Source organism: Thermobia domestica, chromosome 1, assembly GCF_964235325.1.
Source record: "Thermobia domestica chromosome 1, izTheDome1.hap1.1, whole genome shotgun sequence".
Classification (NCBI taxonomy): domain Eukaryota; kingdom Metazoa; phylum Arthropoda; class Insecta; order Zygentoma; family Lepismatidae; genus Thermobia; species Thermobia domestica.
The window spans coordinates 145116803-145142499 of record NC_137454.1 but is presented as its reverse complement, the minus strand read 5'-3'; the positions used below and the strand labels follow the sequence as shown (position 1 = coordinate 145142499).

Below are 25697 nucleotides of genomic sequence, written 5' to 3'. Positions count from 1 at the left end.
AACTTTACCAAAATTGTGTAAATTAACGCGTCAGTATCTCGTCATCCCTGCTTCTAGTGCGTCTACTGAAAGAGCTTTTAGTACTCAGGAACGGAGAAATGCTCTAAAGCCTCAAACTGTTGAATCTGTTTCTGTGCTATTCGATGCGTACAAGGACATACAGTAAAGCGATGTTCATTTTGCACTATTGGTTTCTTAGGAAACCTTATATTTTCACTTTCTTAATATCAACTATCCCTTCTATTATATGTGATGTTAAGAGGCATTTTTGATAGCTGATATCTATACATTTTTCATTCAGGGGACTTTTGAGGTATTTTTTGATCAACAATGATATGTGTGGATTTTGTTTGAATTACTGCCTCGCATTCCGTCATATAGCTCTGTTATTTACTTTTTACGCACCGTTCCAGGAACACTTCATCGATCCTGAGGTCTGGGTGATTTATTTGATCATTGTTTTTTGTCATTATTATTGTAGCATCGAATTATAAAGAATACAGGAACATGTAATATGATTTGGAATCTGCCGTGCTAATTGAACATTACTACAAATTGCGCTAATCTTATGAACACGCCAGTTCATGGTTTCGGCCTCCGTGGTCTAATGTAGCGGAACAAATTCTAATTAGTAGGTCAAGGACTTGACTTTCTCATATGTTCTTTAGGCAATTACGGCTCAAGACGTATGAATGATGATGGATGAATTGGTGGAATGAAGACAGTGGACGAAAACGGTCTAATCCAAAAACTCCCACGTTCACGATTTTTGTCCACAACAAAGCTCACATAACACGAGGAGGGATCGATCCGACGACCTCTAGCACCAGATGTGAATGCATTCTACTGGCCAGACTACGCAGACTGGCCATAATAACTAGTATTTCTTCGATTTTTTCTGTACTTAGATTGTAAAGTATGTACCACCAGACATGTCAACTCTGACGCTCGTAGCAGTTGTAGTAGTAGAAGTAATAATAATAATAATAATAATAATAATAATAATAATAATAATAATAATAATAATAATAATAATAATAATAATAATAATAATAATAATAATAATAATAATAGCAGTAGCAGTAGTAGTAGTAATAAGAGTAGTAGAAGTACAGTACTTTACAGTCTTGAATAAAGAGTTAATTTCCCAAACACCAGTGGCGGCGGTTGGACGTTAAAAGTGAGGGGGCAAGACATGATCTGAATATTTGTATATAAATGTTAGTTTTCCTGGTTGTTTCTAACATTTTGTTTGACGAAAGGTTGTATAACTAATAGGATACTATATTTTCAGTTAAAATACCGTATATCGTATATAATAGTTGATTAAGTAAATTGAGAAGAACAATGCAAGTAGATACTAGCTCTTTGTACTCTTAAACAACGAAAGTGTAAGAAGAGATTTGATTCCTTGCTCATGAACATCTTAAAATTCTGTCTGGAAAATTGTGTGATCAGATTATTTAATAAATTTGCAAAACAAATAAATAGAAAGGATAATATTAATCATAGTAATGAATAATGATGCTTGTTTTGCAAAAGTTATATTGAAATTGAGGATTAATGAAAAACTTAATATTTAATTCCAAACATGATATTAAATGTATGTTATTACTCTTAGAAAATGAAAGACAGTAAATACTACAAGCATATATTACGACATTTAAAGAAATATTTGCTTTTGCAACTTCTTGAAATATGTTCGTTGCCATTAGGTGCAGATTTTACTTTCTTGGAACACATCAAAACACAACAATACTTACAATCCACACTTCAGTTATACAAAATAAACTTAAAACCTACAATTATGTTCAATTTACTAAATTTTATTGTATATACACTCGTACATCCTTAAACACAACACTTCACTCGTATATTACACTACAAAACAATGGAAAAGGTAGAAGTTGTTTCTTATCACGCTCTTTTTAATCGATATTCCTTACTTTAGAAAGAAGAAAAGACATTTTAGGAACTGTCAATTTTTGTGCAATTAAAGAATCGAGCCCTTGTAAGAAGAAATGAAAGTATGCTGAAATTGTTTTCCAATAGGTTATTTTTTGGGGTTATTTTCTGTGGCGATTAAAACGCAATTACTATAGCTTTCTTTACTCCACGGGAAGACAACCAATACGTATTCACGCAACAGCAAATATTATATGGCAGCATTTTTTCCTATTAATCAGTAACACATACAAAATCGTTACATTTCCAAACGAAACTATATACATTAATTGGTTACTTAAAAAAAGTGCGGGGGCAACTGCCCCCCTTTGCCCCCCTAATCGCCGCCCATGCCAAACACATTACGATTAACACAGGCTGCCAACATTAGTTTCCGAACCGTCTTTCACAGTGTTCGGGCCGAGTCGGGCCGGCCCGGCTCGGCCCGATTTGTGCCCGGCCCGGTTAGAGCCCGGCTCGAGATTCGGGCCGGGCCGGGCCGTCTTCGGGCCTGGGTTTGCAGGGCTCTGCCCTGCACGGGCTGGGCGTGTCCTGTTCGGCCCGGACATAAATGCTATAGGGCCGAACCGGGCGCACGTATTTCCGGGTTGGAACCGGGCACTCAAGGACGGATTGGGAACTAATGTTGTCATTTTTTCCCTTAAATGTCCTCCACTACCCCTGCCTTTGCCGTGTTCGTACGGTCTTACTGTCAGTCTATGTTAATCGTAGTGTGTTTGGGAAACTGACTCTTTATTCAAGACTGCAAAGTACTGTAATACTACTAATATTACTACTACTTCTATTATTACTACTACGACCACAGTTAATACTACTATAACTGCTACGATTTCGCGTCAGAGTTGACATGTCTGGTGGTATAGAATTTACCTTCTAAGTACAGTATTTTATAACAAGACTTGTCAAACAGGGTGAAATATCCCTATTTTCATTTTCCAACCATTTTTGACCATAAATCGACTTTTGCGAGGTGAGAAAGGAAGATACGACAGAAGGAAAACAAAGTTATTGTAGAAGCATTATCATCAATATTTTGCATTCCAAAATACGGAATGTTACTTAAAAAACATAACTTTAAAAGAAATATCTACTAAAATGAAAGAACAATCATGGCATTTTAGGCGTGTGCGTAACAGTAATATACAAAATAAATATTACAATACTTTTGAGGGTCTAGATCATTTAGATTACATATTGGTATTCCAAAGGTAAACAAATGAAATGTTTTTTTTCTATTGACTGAAAACGTGATTTTGAATTATATATATATATATATATATATATATATATATATATACAGACTGTTATACAATTCGTGTAATTTTCTACAGCACTGGGAGAAGATGAAGTTTTCACACCATTAATATAAAATTTGGCACTCTTATTGAGAAATATCTGAATTTTTCGAATTTCTAAAGGAAATAGAAGAAAATTAATGTTTAGCCCCCCTTTTGGAAGTGTAAACACAGAAGTTCATTTTCCTTATGGGAGGTTCAATGTTAAATTTTGGAAGCAGTTTTCTCCAATAATTATTCGTAAAGATTTTGGGGCAAATGAGTTGTATTTGTTACGAAATGCAAAAACACTCATTCACAAAGCTAGTAAAGCCGTCTCAAAATTTATTTTGGGAAGGCCCCCCTTCGGGGGGCAAGGGCCGTAAAAAGCTGGTGGGTGATGTATTACCAAATCCCAAAATTTATTTTCGGAGTGCCAGTAAACGTCAGATTAATCACGAATGTCACATAATTAATGCTCCAATGCTCCTTACATGTAAGAGTGACTGATAATGGGGCTACAGCCCCCTTTCAAAAGTAAGAAAATCACCAGAAATATCCTTAGTAGGGACATACGAGAAGCAGGTGTTTTTGTTAATTAGTGTGAAATTTGGCGTCATTGTAGCAAAAGAGTATGCATTTTCGAAATATGGAATGCTATTTTGGTAACGCACCGCCTTAGGGGGGCACAGGGGACGAAGCATTAGATGATGTACCTTTAAAAAATTCAAAATTTTGTTCCAGAAATGCCAGTGAGCGTCAGATTTTTCACAAATGTCACAGAATTAATATTCTAATGCTCCTTGCATGTGCCAGTAACTTGTGTGGGGCTATAACCCTCTTTCATAAAATATCCCCATAATTCTTCAATTTATTTGAGGTGACCTTTGTGCTGCCTCTGTACCATATCGGGTTGTGCATTAATGGAAGCCATGGCTAAAAATAATATACATTTCCTTTCCCCCGACTTCGATCCGACATTTTGTTCTCGAGTTACGGCTGTTTTGGGCATTTTTCCGACTGGTTTTTGGCTGGTCATAGCGCCAAAAGGAAGCATTGTGCACCCAGGTTGTCTTATCACGGTGTCAGGAATGAGCTCTCAAACGTTGTAAGTGTTGTTTTGAAACACCCTCTATATTTCTATCCTGTTTCTGATTAGCTTCTCTTTGCCAATCAATTTCCAGTATTCCCAAAATGAACCAAAAGTGAACTAAATTCACTAAATCGCCTTCCCCCTATGCTTTCTTCTTGTATAGTACTTATTATATATTTATATTGTAATTGACAGAGATTGCCAATATTGATTGAAATATCTGGTTAAAATTCTATTAGAGGAATTCCCTCTTCAGTACAGAAATTCCCTCCTTGCATCCTACCGCCATTTTAGGCGAGATGGGATTAAGTAAGATGGAAATTCACATCTCGCCTAAAATGGTAGACATTCTTATTTTGAAGATATAAGTGGCTGATAAATCGTTAGGCGAGGTGGGATTAAGCTAGATGGGATGGAATCATCTGAAAAGGTAGGGGTACGGTAGGTAGCGGCATGACGTCACGCCGTCCCCCATGCCTATCTTTGCCCATTGTAATTGCTTAGGAAGTGGGAGGACGCCGTACACAGTTTTTTGGAGGTGGGGATAGGGTCCCCCGCGTTCCCACGCACTTTAACCCCTGCTGCTAAGTATTAATTGCTGTGAGGACTAACGAAAAATATTATGTGATAATAATAATAATAATAATAATAATAATAATAATAATAATAATAATAATAATAATAATAATAATAATAAAGTATCTGAATGATACAGATATTTTTTTTCAACTTTTATTACAATTGCTGTGGGTTCCAATGAATCTGGTTATATTGTTTTTGAAAGGAATAAAGAAGCTTCAAACAACAATATGATTTGTATAAAAGAAAAAAAGCCTTATCAGTTGCAAGAACTGACAAGTGGCCTTGTGTCTGTTTTTTTAAACACAATGTTACGAGGCACAGAAGCCACCACGCCTGCGGTGTGCTTGCTTTTTTGCCTCAGGCAGCTTCAGTACTAAAATTAAGGCTTTGCTTCAGGCAGACAGTACTAAAATTCTGTCAATTTATGTGTAGCTAACAGCAACCACACAGGTTCTTTGAAACGCTGAATTTTACAAGAAAGGTTTTGTCCATCGGATAGGAAGCGAACGAAGCCCATCGTACGTTGTAATCCCTCCCCTCTTTTGCACACTGTGTGAAATTTAACTTGTATACTGTAGTAAGTTACAGAAAAGAGAATGCTATTTTTTAAAAAATGACATTATCGAATAAGATTGACCATTATTACAATATATTCAAGATGAAAAATATTCTTTTAACAGTCGTCGTACTTAGTTGTCTGCACTGAAATTCCCATAATGTGCTTTCTTCTTTTCTAATATGAGCTCCGAGCTTCTTCGTGTCTAAGTGGTTAGCGTACGTGCCTTTGGCGTGAGAGACCCGGGTTCGATTCCGGTGAGAGCTCATGTAGTTCGGGTTTGTCAATTAATCAGTAGGTCCCGTCTTATATAGCCTCGCTGCTGAAAGGGACGACAAAATCAACTCAACTCATATTGAGCACCATAGGAGATATAACTCCGAGGTGAATTTTGTCCCTGGAAAACCTCTTAAAATCATCAACGGTACGAAATATGTCTGCAATGCAACATGTCCATCATTTCCAACTCTATGCTCTGTGATCTAGTTTGCTTTTCATGTTTTCAGTAAACTAGACAGACAAAAGGAAGAATAGAGGCTTTCTTCCAGAAAATTGTGTTCGAGGGTGGGGGGTCACACAGGCTCGTATCCACGGGGAGTCTAGGGGACCGGGCTCACCAAAACTTTTTACATTAGAATGATTTATGAGCGTTAAAGTAGTCAGCCATTAGGATTTTTTTGTTTTAGGATGATACCAGATTCGACTCCTGGTGTAAGCTCAACTTTCAGTATTGTGTCATTTGCAGGTCTCGTCTCATACAGATTCGTTGAAAAACCTCTAAACATGTGCTATGACTAGTATGCGAACTAAAGTTTTTTTTAGCTAAAGAGAGAGAAATTTCTTGCTTTAGACTCTGCCCTGTAATCCAGTTTTTCTGGAGGCGAGATAGTATGGTTGGGAACGACCTATCAGATTCAAGTTCCGAACCCACATATAAAAGACCTTCCTTTATAACCTTGGTGTTGTATAAAGACGAAAAACAAAAATATACTGATAGCTCCAGTAATAGATATTATAGCAAAGAGATTTAAAAAATAGGTGGTTTGGAAATAGAGAAAGGACAGTACCTGAGCTTTATTAGTATTACTAGCATATATTACCCGCTTTGCTAAGTTAAAATGAAAATTTTAAAGCACAACTCCGTATTTCATGTGTTTAGTACCCGTGAAATATGCTGTTTTCGTTTTTAATGGCATCGATTTAAACAGCATCGGAAAGATCATTGATCAACTCGGCGACCCCAAAAATCATGGATTCGACACCAATAATGGTCATTTTCGGTCATTTATATATATATTTCCTCCTCCCCTATGTTGCGGGCCATGGCAACGAAAGTGTCACTGTTCATCTCAGCGACCCCCCACAAATGTGGATTCAGCACTAATTAACGGTCATTTTCCATTATCTTTAAATATCTCTTCCTCCCTTTCCCCCAAGTTGTGGGGTTGAATTTGAATTTAAACATGATCGAAAGTACCACTGCTCATCTAAGCGACCCAGAAAACTATAGATTTGACACTGATAGTGGCCATTATCCATCATTTTATATATCACTTTCTCCCCTTCCCGCAAGTGGCGGAGCTGATTTTGCATTTAAACCGGATCGAAGATGTCACAGTTCATCAGAATGATCCCGAAAACTATGGATTAGGCACTAATATTGGTTATTTTCGATTATTATTATTATATATAGCTCCCCCTCCCCCGTGCTGCGGCACACGAAATCAGAATTGTCACTGTTAATCTCAGCTACTCCTAAAACTATTGATTCGACACTAATATTACTCAGTTTCGATCATTTTTAAACGTTTATCCCCCTCTCCTCCATTGTACCCTCCACCTTCCCAACTATTAGGGCTGAACTTGGATTGAAACAGCATCAGAAGTGTTACTGTTTGTCTCATCGGGCCCGAAAACTATGGATTCAACATTAATATCGGTCATTTTTGATCATTTTTAAATTTCTCTCCCTCTCGCCCTCCCCTACGTTGTTTCATCAAATTAAATAGCCTAAAGTAATCCCTGCCCCTATACTCATGTATATTGAAAATTTGATTTAGATCGGTCGGGTGGTTCAAGAGTGATGAAGTCACAGAGACAGGCATTTTTTTTTATTTTTTTTACATATCTCTGCCCCCTCTCCCTCCCCTTAGTTGGCTCGTCAAAGTGAAATGATAACAAAAACACCCAAGGCCCGACCCTCATATTTGTTGAAAATTAGATCGAGATTGGTTGGGTGGTTCAGAAGTTATTAGGTTTTATTAGTTTCTATTTATACGTTCCCCCCTCCCCCCTAGGATGTACCGTTAAAGTAAAATTACAAAAATGTTTCCAGATCCAAACCTCATACATCTTGAAAATTTGATTGCGATCGGTCGGATATTCAAGATATAGTTCAAGAGTTATTAAGTTACAAAAATAGTGGCTTTCAGTCTTATATAAATTGATTTATATATATATATATCTCCTCCTTCTCCGCCCCCACGTTACTTCGTCAAATTTAAATAACACGATCCCAGGCCTGAGCCTCATCTATGTTGAAAATTTGATCAAGATTGGCCGAGTGGTTCAGGAATTATTAAATTTTATTTATTTTGACACCCCCCCCCCTAAGTTGTACCATCAAAGTGAATAGCCTAAAACCAGCCCAGCCGTAAAACTCATCCATGTTTCAAATTTGATTAAGATCAGTGGGGCGGTTCGGGAGATTTATAGTCACAAACATAGTGTTTCTCAATTATATATATATATATATATATATATATTAGTAGTGTCGAATCTAGATTTTTTCCTATGGGGGCAACGTAAAATTTTACGGCACATTCCACCAGCCCCCCTTCCAACAGAACGGCGAATATGCATCGTTTTTACCACTACCACTCTACATTGAGACTTTTCCCAAATAGGCAGTACTGGCTTCGATAGAAGGAAAAAAAGTTTGAAGGGCCGGATCGGGACAGTGAAGAGAAGAGTGGCAGTGTTGGGCAAATTTCAATTGAATTGACAATTAACAATTAATCTGTAAATTTAATTGTTAATTGCAATTGACAACGGAAGTAAGTAACGGTTAATTGTTAATTGCAGTTGCCCATTAATAAAGGAGAATCAATTGCAATTAATCAATCGATTGAAAGTAATTGCAATTGAAATTAATTAGCAATTAATTCAATTGCAATTTTTGATTTCCACAGCAATTACTTTCAATTGATTGATCAATTGCAATTGATTTTCACTGATTAATTTTCAACACTGTAGTTCAGAGAGAGTGTGGGGCAATGAAAACTTTAGCCACGACCAACTGACCCACCACCCATCGTGACCCATGACCCACCGTGACCCACTCTGTCCCACCACCCACCATGAACCACTGTCACACACTGTGACCTAAGACCCACCGAAACCCATTGTCATCAACTCTGACCCACGAATCATGCCCTCTTCTCTACTGACTAAAGAGTTTAAACTTGTAATAAAACAAGGCTATGAAATTATCACTCATTGGATTTTAAATTTCTACGATCAATCACTCAAGCACCGCTCTATTACAATAACGGTGGATCTGACCTTTCTAATATAAATAAAATAGTGTTTGCTTGAGTGTCTGTCTCTCTATCTGTGTGCGGCCCGTGGACCAGACGAGTGGACGAAAGTTTTTAAAATTTGGTCGCGGGTAGCTTGGTCTAGGCCACAGATCAAGACGAAGAGTTTCTTTTTCCAACCGGGACCGGCCTGGGAACCAGACAAGTTGGCCGAGAGTTACCAAATTTTGGACACGGATACCTTGGTTCAGGTCCCAGACCAAGGTGAAGCGTTTTTGACTAAATTCGAACCAGGGGGGTCTCAGGAGGGAGTTAACCCAGACATGTAAAAGTAGTAGAAAATGACCGATATTAGTGTCGATTTCATAGTTTTCGCGGTCGCTGAGATCAATGGTGATACTTTCATTAGCGATGATTTTCTAATTCAGCCACCATTGTATGTGGGCCGGGAGTCACCGGGGTGGAGAATTGCGAGACATGTAAAAATAATGGAAAATGACCGATATTAGTCTCAAATCAATAGTTTTCACTGTCGCTGAGATGAATGGTGATACTCGCACAGGCGTTGACTTGCAAATACTGCCCCCATCGGCTGCTGGCCAGAGGCATGTTTTTTTTTCAAAATTGGAACCAGAGGATCATAGGGGCTTTTATCGGAATATGTAAAAGTAGTAGAAAATGGCAGATTTTAGTGTCACATTCATAGTTTTCGCGGTATCGGCTGGAGGCCAGAGGCGATTTTTTCACAATTCGAACCAAGGGGGTCTCAGGGGGCGTTTACTGGGACATGTAAAAGTAGTAGAAAATGACCAATATGTGTGTCGAATCCATATTTATCGGGATTGCTCAGATGTATAGTGACAACCCCGATAGTGTTTACGTTCAAATTCAGCCCCCATCGGCCTTCCCAATGAAAACACATGTGTATATATATTATTTTGTTTTCCATGTAGTTAACATTAATGTCATAGTAGATTAAATGATAAAATTCGAATTAGTAATTCTGTTTTACATTGCTCCATACATACACTGGAGCAAATCCCGGGGGGATGAAGGGGACATGTCCCCTCCAATCTTGGAACTGGGGAGATTGTCCTCCTCAATAATCCGATTTGAAATGTGTTTTTTGGGAGAGAAATTTGATTATTTGTGTCCGATCGCTAGAAAGGAAAGTGAGATGAAATTAATGTCCACTCAGAATAAGCCTCAAATCTGCCCGCCTCCCAATGTTGAAGACAATTCTGCTCCCCTGATCCTCTACAGCATTGTTTCTCGGCTACAGAAATATTTTGAACATCGCTATATATGTATATATATAAAATGTGGGAAAGATCTTACCCGTCCCCCCCCTCCCCTAATGTTGAAGACAGATTTGCGCTGTTGCATACATACCTGTCATTTCTCGTTTCTTTTTGTGCATGAACTCAAAAACCTGGACAAGGCTTGCATAAATTTCTCGCCGTGCTTTTTGCTTTTCAATCCTGTCCTTGAAAGAGTTTGTTATCTTATCCCATATGCAAAGTCTACATTCCAGAAGTTCAATAACGGTTAAAATATCGAATGGAAAAATTCCTGCCATCTCTAAAAATCTAAGCAAAACTAGAAAGGTAAGAATGCAATAATACACAACCTTTTGATCCAGTCACTGTAGCTAAAATGCAGAACTCTATCAGGGGGTCGATCCCGGTACAAAGGGGAGAGGGAAAACTTGGATACATAGCTTTGGTCTTTGTTTTCAATTGCCATTCTACACATTATTTTTTAAAATGGGAGATTTGGGATAGTTTTGGAAGTGAGAGAAAAAATTTGTAACAACTGAAGCATGAAGTCACATCCCTATTGTTGAGATCACAATCAAGAAAATGCCAAGTGAGTAACTTGTCCTTGGAGCTTGGGAAAGAGTGTTTGATTGTGTTGGTTTCGTTTCAAAATAATAATTCTACTTTGACTTGTCAAAAAATATTGTATTCAATCACTGCTTATTGAGTGGAACCGGGAAAAGTGATCTGCACACAATTCTAATGAAAATAAAAGGAAGTAATAATAATCAGGATTTTTTCCATATGCTTAATCGATTAAAAAATATACCATCAAAGAGTGTGTGTGTGAGAGAGAGAGAGACAGAGAGAGAAAGAACAAAAATTAAAAATTAGTGGAAAATAATCAAGAACTTGGTTATCTAGATTTTCTATATTCTATTTGGTAATAGCTATTTAGAGGGAAACCAGTACTCTTCAAACTTCCCACATTTTATACTTATTTAATAAAGGGAATTAGCTACTCCAAAACAGAGACTGTAAAAAAATAATAAGCTGTTCCGAAGTTGTTTATAGGACAAGATAATAATAATATTATTATACAATTATAATAGAAAAAAATGGAAACAACAAAATTCCAAAGACAAGAAACGAAACAAAAATATACAGCGCCTTGTCACTCACTCTCTTCATCTAACCCACTGGCCGGCCGACATTATCGGCCACATGTGCATCCAATCATAAGAAAACATTGCCACCGACAAAATCGGTGTCGGCGATACCGCCGACATTATCTGGGGCTTGGCCGACAGCATCTGCGTGTCGGAGGATCGGCTGATAATATCGGTGGCGTGTGTAAGCTACGATTTGAGTACATTGAAGTCGATTTCACCGCCGACACTATCGATGCTTCCACCGATATTATCGTTGCCGTGTGAAAACGCACTAAGACTTCTCTTTGATCTGTATGTAAACTTTTGTCAGTTGATGCAAAAAATAAGGAGTTTGTTCTACGCTCTACATTTCGAAACTGATTTTATAAGATGAACAGACTCCCCACACTTGAAAACAACATAGACAGATTTTCTGAAGACCCAGGTTCGATTCCCGGTGGGAGTTCATGTGATTCGGATTCGACGTTAATTAGTAGGTCCACGTTTTATATAGCTTCGCTGCTGAAAGGGACGTTAAGTTCAAAATCAACTCAAGAAAAGTTAAAACAATGAGAATGTTTTCTACTGTTTTGTCGTATGCAATTCTATGTTAAATAAAACTACATACACTATTTGATAATGGAAGCATCGTCAGAAATACAGTATTCAATAAATAAAACTTTTCACGGAGGGTTTATCTGAAGATACATACAAATATTGAAAATAGTTTAAAAAGGTGCATAATGCGGAAATACTATTTTATCGCGTATGAACTTAAGGCTTCTAGAACAGCAAGTTCTGACCAGATATTAACACCGCAGAACCAGAATATGATCAAGGGATGGACTAAACCAGCGTTTCCCAACCGGTGTGCCGCGAATGGGTCGCTGGTGTGCCGCGAGGAAATCGGAACAAAATTATTAATTCTATAGCAATCAAATTGCAAGACATACAGAAAAAGGTATATTTGTATTTCAAATTACTACTATGAATCTAAAATTTAAAGTTTCATACTGTGTTACTTTTCTGTGGAACATTTTTCTGTACATTTCTAATTTTGAAATAAAAGTATTTGTTACCATTGTTATGACCATTATTGCTTCTTTATTGTTGCGGACTATTTCGTAACTTGAAATTTTAAAATATTATTCAATCCTTCCGGCAAAGTAAACATGCATACGAATTACCTATATTTGTGTTTCAAAAGTAAAAGAGATTCGTTTGTTCGTTCGTTATTTAGTGATCTTCCTTCTTAATGAAAGGTTGGATACAGTTTTCGAAAAAAAAAGTGTATTTTTAACAACTTGAGCCCTATATCTGATTGTAATTGTTTTCTATTTTTAAATTAAAATGAAAAATAAGCATAATGATTTACGACGGGGAAAAAACAGTGGTCTAGCTTTCTTCTCTGTGAGAAGGATGTCAGTAATCAAAAAAATACGACAGTATTTTATATTTTCAAATAATAATAATAATAATAATAATAATAATAATAATAATAATATGCGTGCCGCGAGAATTCAAGTTACCCTGAAGTGTGCCGCAAGTTGAAAAAGGTTGGGAAACGCTGGACTAAACCATAGTTTCCAACTTTACCCAGTGTAAATAAAGTAGGTTTGAAACCCACTCTATCCAGTGTACACCTGAGCGTCATGGGGGGGGGCTGTATCCCTATCCCCTATAAAATTCCTCTTGGATCCGCGCCTGTTGAAACCAATTCATATTTCATAACTTCATACACGGCACGATCAAGCACTGAATCTATTGAAATCTTACTACATAAAATAATTATCGAGTGTCTACACTTTTTCTATTAAAGCTCATAGTATATTCTATCATAATATAAATTGTCACTCATATAGTGTGTGCTAATATAACTAGGGATGCGCACGAGACAAGATTTGTGGCTGTCTCGTCTCGAAAATGTGCTGTAAAAGTGATGTCTCGACTCGAAAAATGTATATTTCTCTATTGGAAGTGCCATGTCTCGACTCGAATTTTGTCAGGAAAATCCTGTCTCGATTCGTCTCGTGCGCATCCCTAAATGTAACTCATGACAAAAATGTTTTGTTTTAAAACAAAATTAAACGGTTGAAGTGGACTCTGCCGAGTAGAAGACATCCAATTTATTAAACCGCCTCGCAACTCACTTGGCAGCACACTTAGGTTACACTCTTCACCTTTTTCCCATGCTATCTAAAGTATCGGCTAATCTTAAATTCGCATTGCCGATTCGGGTTTTCTAACAAGAATTATTATGTTGCAACTTAATTTGGATGTGAAATCCTGACTTAATTAGCATTTAAGAACTTCGAAGTCTGCATTAAAATCATGACAGAAATATAGTAAATCTCAGTTCTAAATTTTATGTCTACCTTGCATCTAAATACTTGTGCTGTCATTTCTTTCAATGTTGGTAGGAACCGAAGTTCCAATTGATCCCAATTTTTCGCTTTAATTCCCTCTATTTGTTCATAAAATTTTAGAGAAATATTATTATTAACAAGCAACACTTCTGAAGTGTAACACTCCGATCTTGATAAAATTTGGAAGGTAGATACTATACATGAAATAAACGAATACGTGTTTCTTATTTTCTGCGGAGAAAAGGGTTTTAAGGGGCAAGAGACCCCACCCACAATTTTGAAAGTTGACGCCCCAAAGGCAAAAACCAAGGAAACCGAAGTAAACGAAATTTTACACACATATTGCAGATATAAAATGAGGGAACACGTGTTTCGTATTTTCCTGGAAAAAACGGTTAGGTTGGGACCGGATCCCTCCAAAACTTTCATCACGAAATATCGAAAGTGATAATAGCAATATGACAAATGTGTGTAAAGGACACAAACAATTGCAACGAAACTTTGTGTATGAACAACATACCAAAAAATAAAGGCACACGGTTTTTTTTTATTTTGTGCTGAGAAACGATTTCAGGGGGCAAAAGCTATCACCCAAAATTTTGAAAGTTAAGGCCCGGAAGGCCAGAGGAAGTGAACCGAACTGAATGAAATTGTGCACAGATATTGTCGACATAAAATGAGGGAATACGTTTTTCTCATTTTCCTGAGAAAAAAAAAAGAAAACCGTTTAGGTGGGACACACACACACCTCCAGAACTTTGATCATGAAATATCAAAACTGCTAATAACAGAAGTGTTTGAAGGACATGACGAATTGGAACGACGCATTGTGTAGGGACAATACGCAAAAAATAAACGAATACGGTTTTTCTTTTATTTTCTGCGGAAAAACGGTTTTAGGGGGCAAAAGCCCTCATCCCAAATTTTGAAATTTAAGGCCCAAAATGCAAGAAGAAGTGCACCGAATTAAATGAAATTGTGCGCAGATATTGTAGACGAAAAACGAGATAATTGGGTTTCGTATTTTCCTGGGAAAAGCGGTTGAGTGAGGCACGGACCTTCTAAACCGTTGATTACGGAATATCAAAAGTGCAAATAAGCATACGCAAAAGTTCCTAAAGAATATGGAGAATTGGAACGAAACTTCGTAAAGGGACTATTTGCAAAACAGTATATGAAACGTGTTTTAATTTTTGCGGAAAAACAGTGTTGGGGCCTAGGTCCCATCCCCGAAAAAAAAGGAAATATTACCGTAATAGCTCAGAAAGGAGTGGACCCAAGCATTGTGTGTAGACATTATATGTAAAATAAGGGCTCTCGTGTTTCTCAAGTGTTCCTATCCGTTTTGCTTCAAATTTGGCATACTAATAGCAAACTGGAAATAAGTCGACACGTGTTTTACTTTATGCTGAAAAAACATTGCAAGGGTTAAAGGTGCCTCCTGAAATACTATAAAATACGCTATACTGTTTGTGTTTGCTGTTACTTGATCTGCCAAATTTGAAGAAATCGGATGGAGACACGACACTTGTGAAACACGAGAGGCCATATTTTACATATCCAATATCTACATACAATTGCTTTCGCTTCGGTCCACTTCTCCCGCGACTCAACGCCTTGGTTCACTCACAATTTTTTTTTTCTTTCAGGAAAATACGAAACACGTATTCCCTCACCTTACCTCTACAATATTAGTGGACATTTCATTCACTTCGGTCCACTTCTTCTTGTCTTTTGGGGTCAAATTCCAAAATTGTAAACGGGGGCTTTTGCCAACCAAAACCGTTTTTAACCAAAATTAAAAAATGTATTCGTTTATTTTTTGCGTATTGCCCATACTCGCAGAGCGCCTCCGTGGCTAAGCGGTTAGCGTACGGGCCTTTGGCGTGGGAGACCCGGGTTCGATGGCGGGAGCTCATGTGGTTCGGATTCCACGTTAATCAGTAGGTGCACGTCTCATATAGCCTCGCTGCTGAAAGGGACGCTAAACTAAAATCAACTCAACTCAACCCATACACGCAGTTTGATGCAATTCTTCATGTCCGTTACACGCATCTGATATACTGTTACTAGATATTTTGATATTTCGTGATGAAGGGTTTGGAGGGATCCATGCTCCACCTGGCCGTTTTTCCAGGAAAATAAGGAAACTTATTCCCTAATTTTGTGTCTACAATATCTGTCCAAATTTCATTCACTTCAGTTCACTTCTTCTTACCTTTCGCGCGTCAACTTTCAAAATTTTGGTTTTGGGTTCTTTTGCCCCTAAAACCGTCTTTCCGCAAAAAAGAAAAACATTCTTTATTTTTTGTCCACACAGAAAGTTTTGTTGCAATTCTTCATGTCTTTTACACACATCTAACATATTGTTACTAGCATTTTTCATTTTTTGTGATCAAAGCTTTGGAGGGGTCGGTGCCCCACCCAACCGATTTCTAAAGGAAAATACGAAACCCGTATTCACTCACTTTATGTCTACAATATCTGTGCACAAATTCACTCCCTTCGGTTCACTTCTTTTTGCCTTTCGGGAGTCAACATTCAAAATTTTGTTTGGGAGGTTTTGCCCCCCAAAAACCGTTTTCCCGCAGAACATAACAAAACCCGTATTCATTTACTTTCTGCGTATTGTCCATACACAAAGTTATGTTGCAATTCTTTATTTCCTTTACACACATCTGACATACTGTTATTATTACTTTTGATTTTTCGGGATCAAAGGTTTGGAGGGGTCTGTGCACCACCCTACTGTTTTTCCCAGGAAAGTACGGAACTCGTACCCTCATTTCACGTCTGCAATATCTGTGCACAATTTCATTCACTTCGGCTCACTTCTTCTTGCCTTTCGGACGTCAACTTTCAAAATTTCGGGTGGTGGCTTTTGCCCCTGAAACCGTTTCTCCGAGGAACAAAAAAAAGTATTCATTTTTCTGCGTTTTGGTAATACACAAAGTTATGTTGGAATTCTTCAAGTTGTTTGCACACATCTGACATACTGTTGGTAGCACTTTTAATATTTCGTGATCCCAGGTTTGGAGGGGTCCATGCAGCACCCAACCCTGTTTTCCAGGAAAATAGAAAACCGTATTCCCTCATTTTACGTCTACAATATCTGTGTAGAAATTCATTCACTTCGGTTCACTTCTTTTTGCCTTTCGGGCGTCAATTTTCAAAATTTTGTGTGGGAGCTTTTGCCCCCTAATACCATTTTTCAACAGAACATAAAAGAACCCGTATTGCTTTATTTCTGGCGTATTATCCATACAAAAAGTTTCATTGCAATTCTTCATGTCCCTTATACACTTTCTACATAATGTTATTAGCATTTTAATTTTTTGTGATCAAAGGTTTGGAGGGGTCCGTGCCCCACACGACTATTTTCTCCACGAAAATATGAAACCCGTATCCTTACTTTATGTCTACAATATATGTTCACATTTGCACTCACTTCGATTCACTTCTTGGGGCCGCGGTGGCTCAGTGGTAGAGCGTTCACCTGTGGTGCTTGGGGTCCCGGGTTCGATCCCAGCCCCCGCCAAGTGAACTTTGTGGTGGACAAACACCGTGTGCGTGGATTTTCTCGGGGTTCTCCAGTCTCCTCCCACTTTCTTCATTCCACCATTTCATTCATTACTCATCATCACCGTCTCCTTTAGCCTAACCGGCATAACCGTGGGACGTAAAACTTAAAGATTTCATTACATTTTTTTCGATTCACTTCTGTTTGCCTTTCGAGTTCAACTTTCAAAATTTAGGGTGGGAGCTTTTGCCCTCTAAAACCGTTTTCCCGCAGAACTTAGAAAAACCCGTATTCGTTTACTTTTTGCGTATTGTCCATACACAAAGTTATGTTGCAATTTTTCATGTCCTTGACACACATCTGACATACTAGCACTTTTGATATTTTGTGATCAAACGTTAGGGAGGGTCCGTGCCGCACCCACTCCTTTTTTCCAGGAAAATAGCAAACCCATATTCCCTCATTTTATGTCTACAATGTCCGTGCACAATTTGATTCACTTCGGTTCACTTCTTTTTGCCTTCCCGGCTTCAACTTTCATAATTTTGTGTGAGAGCTTTTGCCCCTAAAACCGTTTTTCCGCAGAAAAGCCCTTCTCCATTTTTTTTTTTTTTTGCGTATTGCCCGTACATAAAGTTTCATTGGTATTCTTCATGTCCTTTACACAAATCTGATATACTGTTACTAGCACTTTTGATATTTCCTGAGCAAATGTTTGGAGTGGTCCGTGCCCCACCTAACAGTTTTTTCAGGAAATACGGAACTAGAATTCCCACATTTTATTTTCACAATATGTGTGAAAAATTTCATTCACTTCGGTTCACTTCTTCTTGCTTTTTCGGCGTCAAATTTCAAACTTTTGGGGTGGGTTCATTTACCCCCCTAAAACCGTTTTCCTGCAGAACATTAAGAAAACGTATTCTTTCATTTTTTGCCTATTGTTCATACACAAAGTTTCGTTGCAATTCTTCATGTCCTATACACACATTTGACATTTGTTACAAGAACTTTTATTTTTCGTGGTCAAATGTTTTGAGGGGTCCGTGCCCCACGCGGCCGTTTTTTCCAGGGAAATACGACATTCATATCCTCATTTTACGTATTCAATATCTGTGAAAATTTTTATTCACTTCGGTTTACTTCTGCTTTTCAGGGGCCGCCGTGGCTCAGTGGTAGAGCATTCACCTCTGGTGCTTGGGGTCCTGGGTTTGATCTCAGCCCCCGCCAAGTGAACTTTGTGGTAGACAAACACCGTGTGCGTGGGTTTTCTAGGGGTTCTCCGTTTCCTCCCACTTTCTTCATTCCACCATTTCATTCATTACTCATCATCAACGTCTGTCTCCTTTAGCCTAAGCGGCATAACCGTGAGACGTAAAACTGAAAGATTTCATTTTTTTCTACCTTTCGGGCGTCAACTTCCAAAATTTTGTGTGGGAATTTTTCCCTCTAAAACCGTTTTTCCGCGGAAAATAAAAAAAACAATATTCATTTATTTTTTTGTCCACACATAAAGTATCGTTGCAATTCCTCATGTCCTTTACACACATCTCAGATACGGTTACTAGCACTTTTGATATTTCGTGATCAAAGGTTTGGAGGGGTTAGTGCCCCACCGAACCGTTACTTCCAGAAAAATACTAAAACCGTATTCCCCCATTTTATATCTACGATATCTGTGCACAATTTCATTCACTTCGGTTCACTTCCTTTTGCCTTTCGGGCATCAACTTTCAAAATTTTGGGTTTGAGCTTTTTTCCCTTAAAACTGTTTTTTTCACAGAAAATTTAAATAAATGTTTTCCTTTATTTTTTGCGTATTGTCCATAGACGCAGTTTGATTAAATTCTTCATGTCCTTTACACACATCTGACATGCTGTTACCAGCACATTTGATTTTCCGTGCCACGTTCCGTGCCCCACCTAACCGTTTTTTCGAGGAAAATACGAAACTCGTATCCTCATGTTACGTTTGCAATATCTGCGCTTAATTTCGTTCACTTCGGTTCACTTCTTGCCTTTCGGACATCAAGTTTCAAAATTTTGGGTGGGAGCTTTTGCCCCTAAATCCGTTTTTCCTCAGAAAATTTAAAAAGGCCGTATTCCTTTAGTTTTTGCGTATTTTCAATACAAAATGTTCCGTTGCAATTATTCATGTCTTTTACACACTTCTGACATACTGTTACTAGCATTTTTGATATTTCGTGATAAAAGGTTTGGTGGGGTCCGTGCCCCACCCAACCGTTTTTTCCAGGAAAATACGAAACTCGTATTCCCTCCTTTTACGTCTACAATATCTGTGCACAATTTTATTGACTTTGGTTCAGTTGTTCTTGCCTTTCGGGTGTCAACTTTTACAATATAGAGTGGGGCTTTTATATTAAAACTTACGTAACTTTATGTAACTTTTTCTTTTTTATGAGATTCTTTTTTTGGGAGGTGAGGAGAGAAATGTTTTCCTCTGATATGTGTCTTTTGCCATTCATCTTTTTTGAACTGCTTAAGTAAGATCATTTTGTAACTTTTGATGTCATCCATCTCCGTCATGATAATATTATTGTCATTTTTAACAATTTGTTTTATTCCCTCATTTGCAGTCTGCCACACTGATATATTTATTACAAAATTGAGGTTTGGTCCAGCGCCTTTCGAATTCGGAACCAACCCAACCGCCGAGCTTTTTGGGTTGCCTGCTATTGCAGGAAAACGAGAATTGCAGGTGGTAATGCACTTTTGGAGTCGTGTATACATTAATAGATTAATTATGCCATTAACTGGTATACGTCTTCGTTGACTATATTTATCGCAAATGCAACATTTTGTTTCCTTTACTATGTTAAAAAATTGTGGATCAGCTGTTCCAAACAAAATTTCCGTATGAGTTGCTGCTGTTATTAAAAAACTGCTTGTTCAGGAGCCAGCTTTTGAATCCTCGGGTTATGGAAGCCTGACCACTGAACTATATTATACTACCTAAAACTATATTTTACTACGTAACTTATCTTTTTATCTCTTATTGTCGTAGACCTTTTTTCCACTGAGGTGTTACTTTAGGTGCAGAAACAAGTGATAATCGCTTGGTTCGGGTTCAAAATAGTGCAGCGAATGGTTCAAAAGATTCTACTTGCTTGTAGAAGTGATTGTAGAAGTGTTGCTCAGATGTATGCGCTCCTATAGCGTCGATACCTACGATAATAGAATAATATAACATGATTACAGTAATGTATTACATAATATTTTGATTTTTTATTTTCATAGTCGGACTTATTGTTTTCGGCAATATTCATTAATTTGTCTAATTCATGATTTTTATTTTTATGAAATGAACAAATTATTCCAAAGATAATAAATATGTATATTCGATTTCCAACTATTAAACTGTGTTTCTTTATTGATTTTCATGTATTGGTTTGACATTTAAATCTTACTCAGTATTACTTATTCAGTCTTCTTTGTATATTTTTCCAGCAGGAGACGAATGGCCGGCGCCCTAAACCAGACACGGGGCCCGAGCCTGGGTCACCTGCAAAAGAAGTGGAGAGGCTACGAACTCAGGTGGCTGAGAGGGATAAAGTTATTGCCGCTCTAAGACAGGCTGCGCGGGTAAGTATTTCCAATCAATTTATTTACGTAAAACAAGTGTATTTACTACAGTGCATTTTCTTTATCTCCATATGTGTGGTAATAATTACACCATGTCCATTAATCTCAATGCTTTCTGCAACTTTTAAGATCTCTTGTCATATTTATTAACCATATTTATTAACACCCAAAGGTTTTATAGTAATTACACGATGTTAACAAGTTAAAATTATTATTCAAATGAAAAGAAAAAATAAACTTCAGAACACAATGGATAAAAAGTGTAAATTCTATTTATAAATATATAAATTCAAAATTTTGGAAGCAAAAAATCTACATAGTTATACGTTTTAGATTCAGTGTGAAATACTTAACATCAAATACTTACTATGATTAGCATGTTCTTTCTTAATTCCAGGAAAAGGATCGCAAGTTAGACCAATTAATGAATAGGCACCGAAAAGAACAACAAAGGCAGTATTACAGGGTAAGAAATTATAATTTAAGAGCATACAATCAGTACTTATTGTTTCGAATATTATAATACATAAGAAACCATTATAAAAATTGGTAAAATAACGCTACTCTTGTCAAAGACCATACATCTTTTCAAGCAAAGTACCAGTATTCATTCAAAAGAGTTCCTCAGCCTTGTCCCAATGCTTGTAGGTTTTTTTTTTTTTTTTTCAAAATATTGCGGAATAACAAAATTGCGTAATTTTCTACTATGACCGGGCACGAGACGAGATATAAGATTTTCTCCTCTCTCTCTCTCTCTCTCTCTCTCTCTCGATTTTTGAAAAATACTTTCTTGTCTCGATTCTCGAAAATATTTTCTTGTCCTGTCTCGGAAATTTCTCGTGCTTTATTGTATATTTATGCACAACATTTATGCCTTGATTTTTTTTAAAAAAAAGAAAAACCAACAAAATCCTTCCATGTTACGAGAAATCCACGAAGAGTGTGGTATAACAACATATAAACCATATTTATTAACCTCTACAGACCCGATTTCTTTTACTGCACCAAAAAATTATTTCTGAATATTTTCTAGTTAGTACACTGTATACTCAATGCTGCCATATGATGGACCCAGAGTTCACTAAATGTGTTCTTGAATGAGTACTTGAGTAGCAAAACTTGTAAGGATGCAATTGAAATGGAACGACATATGTTTACGTAATATTAAAATGAATGTACTCAAATGAGCACTGGGAGACCGAAGAGGTTAATGGAGTACATTATATAATGACTTGTGCTATCCTTAAACATTGATAAATACTATTTATTGTGTTTGTACAATTATTTTATCAATTTTATAACTTTAAACTATGAATTATGTAATACTAAAAGAATATTTGGGATATAAGACTCGTGAAATTTCCCATCTCGTCTCGAAAACGATACAAGAATTGTCATGTTTCTTGTCTTGAATTTAAGAATTCGCTTGTCATCTTATGTATAGCACTAACCACTGATAAATTAATAGCAGTCTTAGTTTAAGATTAAATATAACTATAAAGGCAGGTCCCTCGTTCGGGATAGGCCATGAATTCTCACGGGCTGTATGATGTAAAGCTCTACACTTGCTCAAAGTTCGACATACGCATGAGATAATGGTCCTTATGCAGAGTCGTTCTGACGCTTGATTAGTACCATACTAAAGAGTTCGACTAACGTATGTTTCCTGCAGTAGTCAGGCCTTTAGTATGACGCTAATCATACGCCAAAACGACTCTGCATTAACCCTCCATAGCACGCGTGGTCAATTGTAACATCAAGTCACGCGCGCGGAGTCTCACTCCGCAATATTTATTTATCTTATTTTAATGTGGATTTTGTTTTGAAGAGATTTTGACAATTGTTCACGTATGTTTTACAGCACAAAGTCCTTTAACAGTTTTAAGAAAACTAAAATTTCTCTAGCCGCGGAGTATCTGCGGAGCGTGACCCGGCGCGCGCTACGGCGGGTTAAGAAGAATGGGATCAGCACCATGCTGTGGCCGTATTTAACCTTAGGTTCCCCCTGGTTGAATGAATGCCATATTAGCATGATACATAAATCTCACTAAGGATCGAACTCGGCCCATCTGATTGGTAAATCTGAACTAAAAGAACAGTCTACACCATCGCGTTTTTTTTTCTTTTAACTGTAAGATCAGTTCTGTAAAATAAATCAATATTGTTGCCGAACTAGCGTGCTTGCAACACTGCAGCTACCTAGCATAGATGAGTATGAGTTATTAGACAAAGGGTCCTAATCAGAAACACAATATAAGTTACGTCTAATTTTCATAAAATATAAGGTACTATAATATCAGAAACAATCTCAGAAGTTCCTTAAAGAGAGATAAAGTTTCGAAATTAAACTAATATAAAAGAAATCTTTTCTACCTTAACTATTGGAAGTTTATGATATCGCAAAGAAAGCATCAGTGGAAAGATACTGTATCTGCAATCAAAAAATATAAAATAAGCATTATATATATTGTATTTTCAGTATATTAAGAGTGTTAATTGTTTGCATCAAATTCGTAGAATGTGTGGGGTTCTACGAAAATTAAGGGAGAGCGGCAAATATTTATAGACATTGAAAGCAAAGGCAGGATGAAATATAATAAGGTTCTAATACATGAAAATTCTTTATTGTTCTTGTCACGAAAATTTTATGTTATCCATAATCTAAAGTTGGCGCCCGAAAAGAGTAGGCTCGACGGATCTTAAGCTGTGTACTACTAACATGGTTCCTAATTGAAAATTGGATGAAGGTTCCTTATTTCTTTTTTTTTATATGAAATACAATAACATTTTTTTAATATTTGGTAAACAAGTTCCATTACTATTCCCTTACATTTATTTTTTATAATTAGCTATAGATCATAGCAACTTATAATGTATGTACCTTAACAAAAAGAAAATTAACATTGTATTTACCTTCTGTGAATTATGATGAGTTTTCGAGAACTTTATTTCAATATTTTACATAGAGTTCTGAAATAAATTCTAGTATGGACAAAGAAATTGCTGTTTTTGTTATATTGACAGAAGACTTCATATCGGTGATCTGAAATGAAACTTCTGACACTGGTATTCAAATGTAAAGTTTCGAACAGAGTAAATAACTCATGACATAACCAAGTAATACTGTGGAAAGTAAGAAAAGCTCTTTTCTTTCTTATTTACAGCAGTTCATGGAACTGGAACCAGTTGCTGAAGTGGAAGATTCACTTGAAGACGCCATGGGTGATGGACCCAGTTCCGAGTCATCGACGGATTCTAGTAGTGTTGCTCCCCTAACCCTTTCCCCACCGCCATATCACAGTGATATTTGGAGTGAGGTAAATGACATTCAACATAACTTATATATGTTTTACGCAGTATGTTCACTTCTTAAGTATAAATAAATTCAAGTCGCTCTCTATAATTACAGTTTGTCTATATAAATTTCGAACAGAGAACAGAAAATTGTTAGCACAGTGGTAACAACGCTACTGTTTTATTAAAAAATTTTACACGTGTTAAGTTTGTATAAATGAAAAGAAAAATTAATATTTAGCTCTTAATGTTGAACTTTATTAAATACAAAATCTATTTACATTAATGAACCAGTGTTTTAACATCATTTTTATGGAAATATATTCTATACAGGCAAATTGTCAGCTACAATAAAAAAATCTTAAAAATTATCTATTTTCAATCTAAATTTTTTCCTAAGAAATGTTCATTGAACGAATTATTCGTTGAACATTTAAACATTACACTTTTGGCACTACTCATGTAAACATTAGCTCGAACCCTTATAAATAAAATAGCCCATTGGTTTTTCAAGCCTACAAACAGTAGAACCGCATATGCATAAAGTTCCACCACTATCAAGTATTTCATAGGATTACTTACGAATGTCACTATTATCAATTCCACCATTTCTTATTACATTAAACTGACAACACAGACATTCGCTCTAAAATGTATAATTTAATTCCGAAATCATATACACAAAAATGAATTCAAGGTTCTGTTATCATATTTACGAATGCGTCTAAAACGCAAAATAAAAGTGTAGGAGCTACGGTGTTTATTCCTTCTAGATATATCACTATGAAAATTGCCTGGATCCACTTTAATATTTGAAGGAAAATCTTTTTAAATAAGACAGTCTGCATTTGACATTTTAAAAAAAGATCAAATCAACCTATGTATCATGTCGAATATTTATTCGACCATTAAAGTTTCATGGACCATCCTTAATATTAAATCGCTATGTCCTGATTTGTCCTATCGCTAAACCTGACATCATGTCGAATATTTATTCGACCATTAAAGTTTCATGGACCATCCTTAATATTAAATCGCTATAAAAAAAATAATAGTAAATAAAGCTACTATACAATTCATTTTCACAAAAGCTCATGAAGGTATAAAAAATAATTCTTTAGTCGATCCAGCTGCGAATGCTGGTTTTGAAGAAGACTAAACTTATCTAATAAAGGTATCATATCCTAATTATAAACACAAAATAGCAGAAAAGCATAAACAAAATCTCTTGAATTGACAAAATCAAAATCACATACAAGCTGGAAAATTTTACTGGACAATAGGGATTCCCTTTATAGTACAGATTAAATGTAAAACATTGGTATTTTTTTTATCTATTTGTCATCAGCACAACAGGTATAAGCCCAATTGCCAAATAAATTTACAATAGTTTCCCTAAACATATAGTTGATAGGCCTATGTGTCAATTTCTTTATGTTCGATACATATTTTGTCATAAGAAAATATCCCGTAAAACATTACTTCAAGCACTTTTCAA

General features: G+C 36.6%; 1 protein-coding gene across 8 annotated transcripts in view; it reads left to right on the top strand.

The window, feature by feature from the left end:
- LOC145689749 (uncharacterized) overlaps positions 1-25697 on the top strand; it is a 506237-nt gene that overhangs the window by 414673 nt on the left and 65867 nt on the right. For 7 of the 8 annotated variants that reach the window (XM_081763962.1, XM_081763957.1, XM_081763947.1 and 4 more), the window contains 3 exons: positions 20771-20905; positions 21303-21371; positions 24070-24222. In XM_081763962.1, the coding sequence (XP_081620088.1) occupies positions 20771-20905; positions 21303-21371; positions 24070-24222 (357 nt within the window). The remainder of the gene's footprint in view (positions 1-20770; positions 20906-21302; positions 21372-24069; positions 24223-25697) is intronic. The other variant, XM_081763950.1, reaches the window with a different exon arrangement.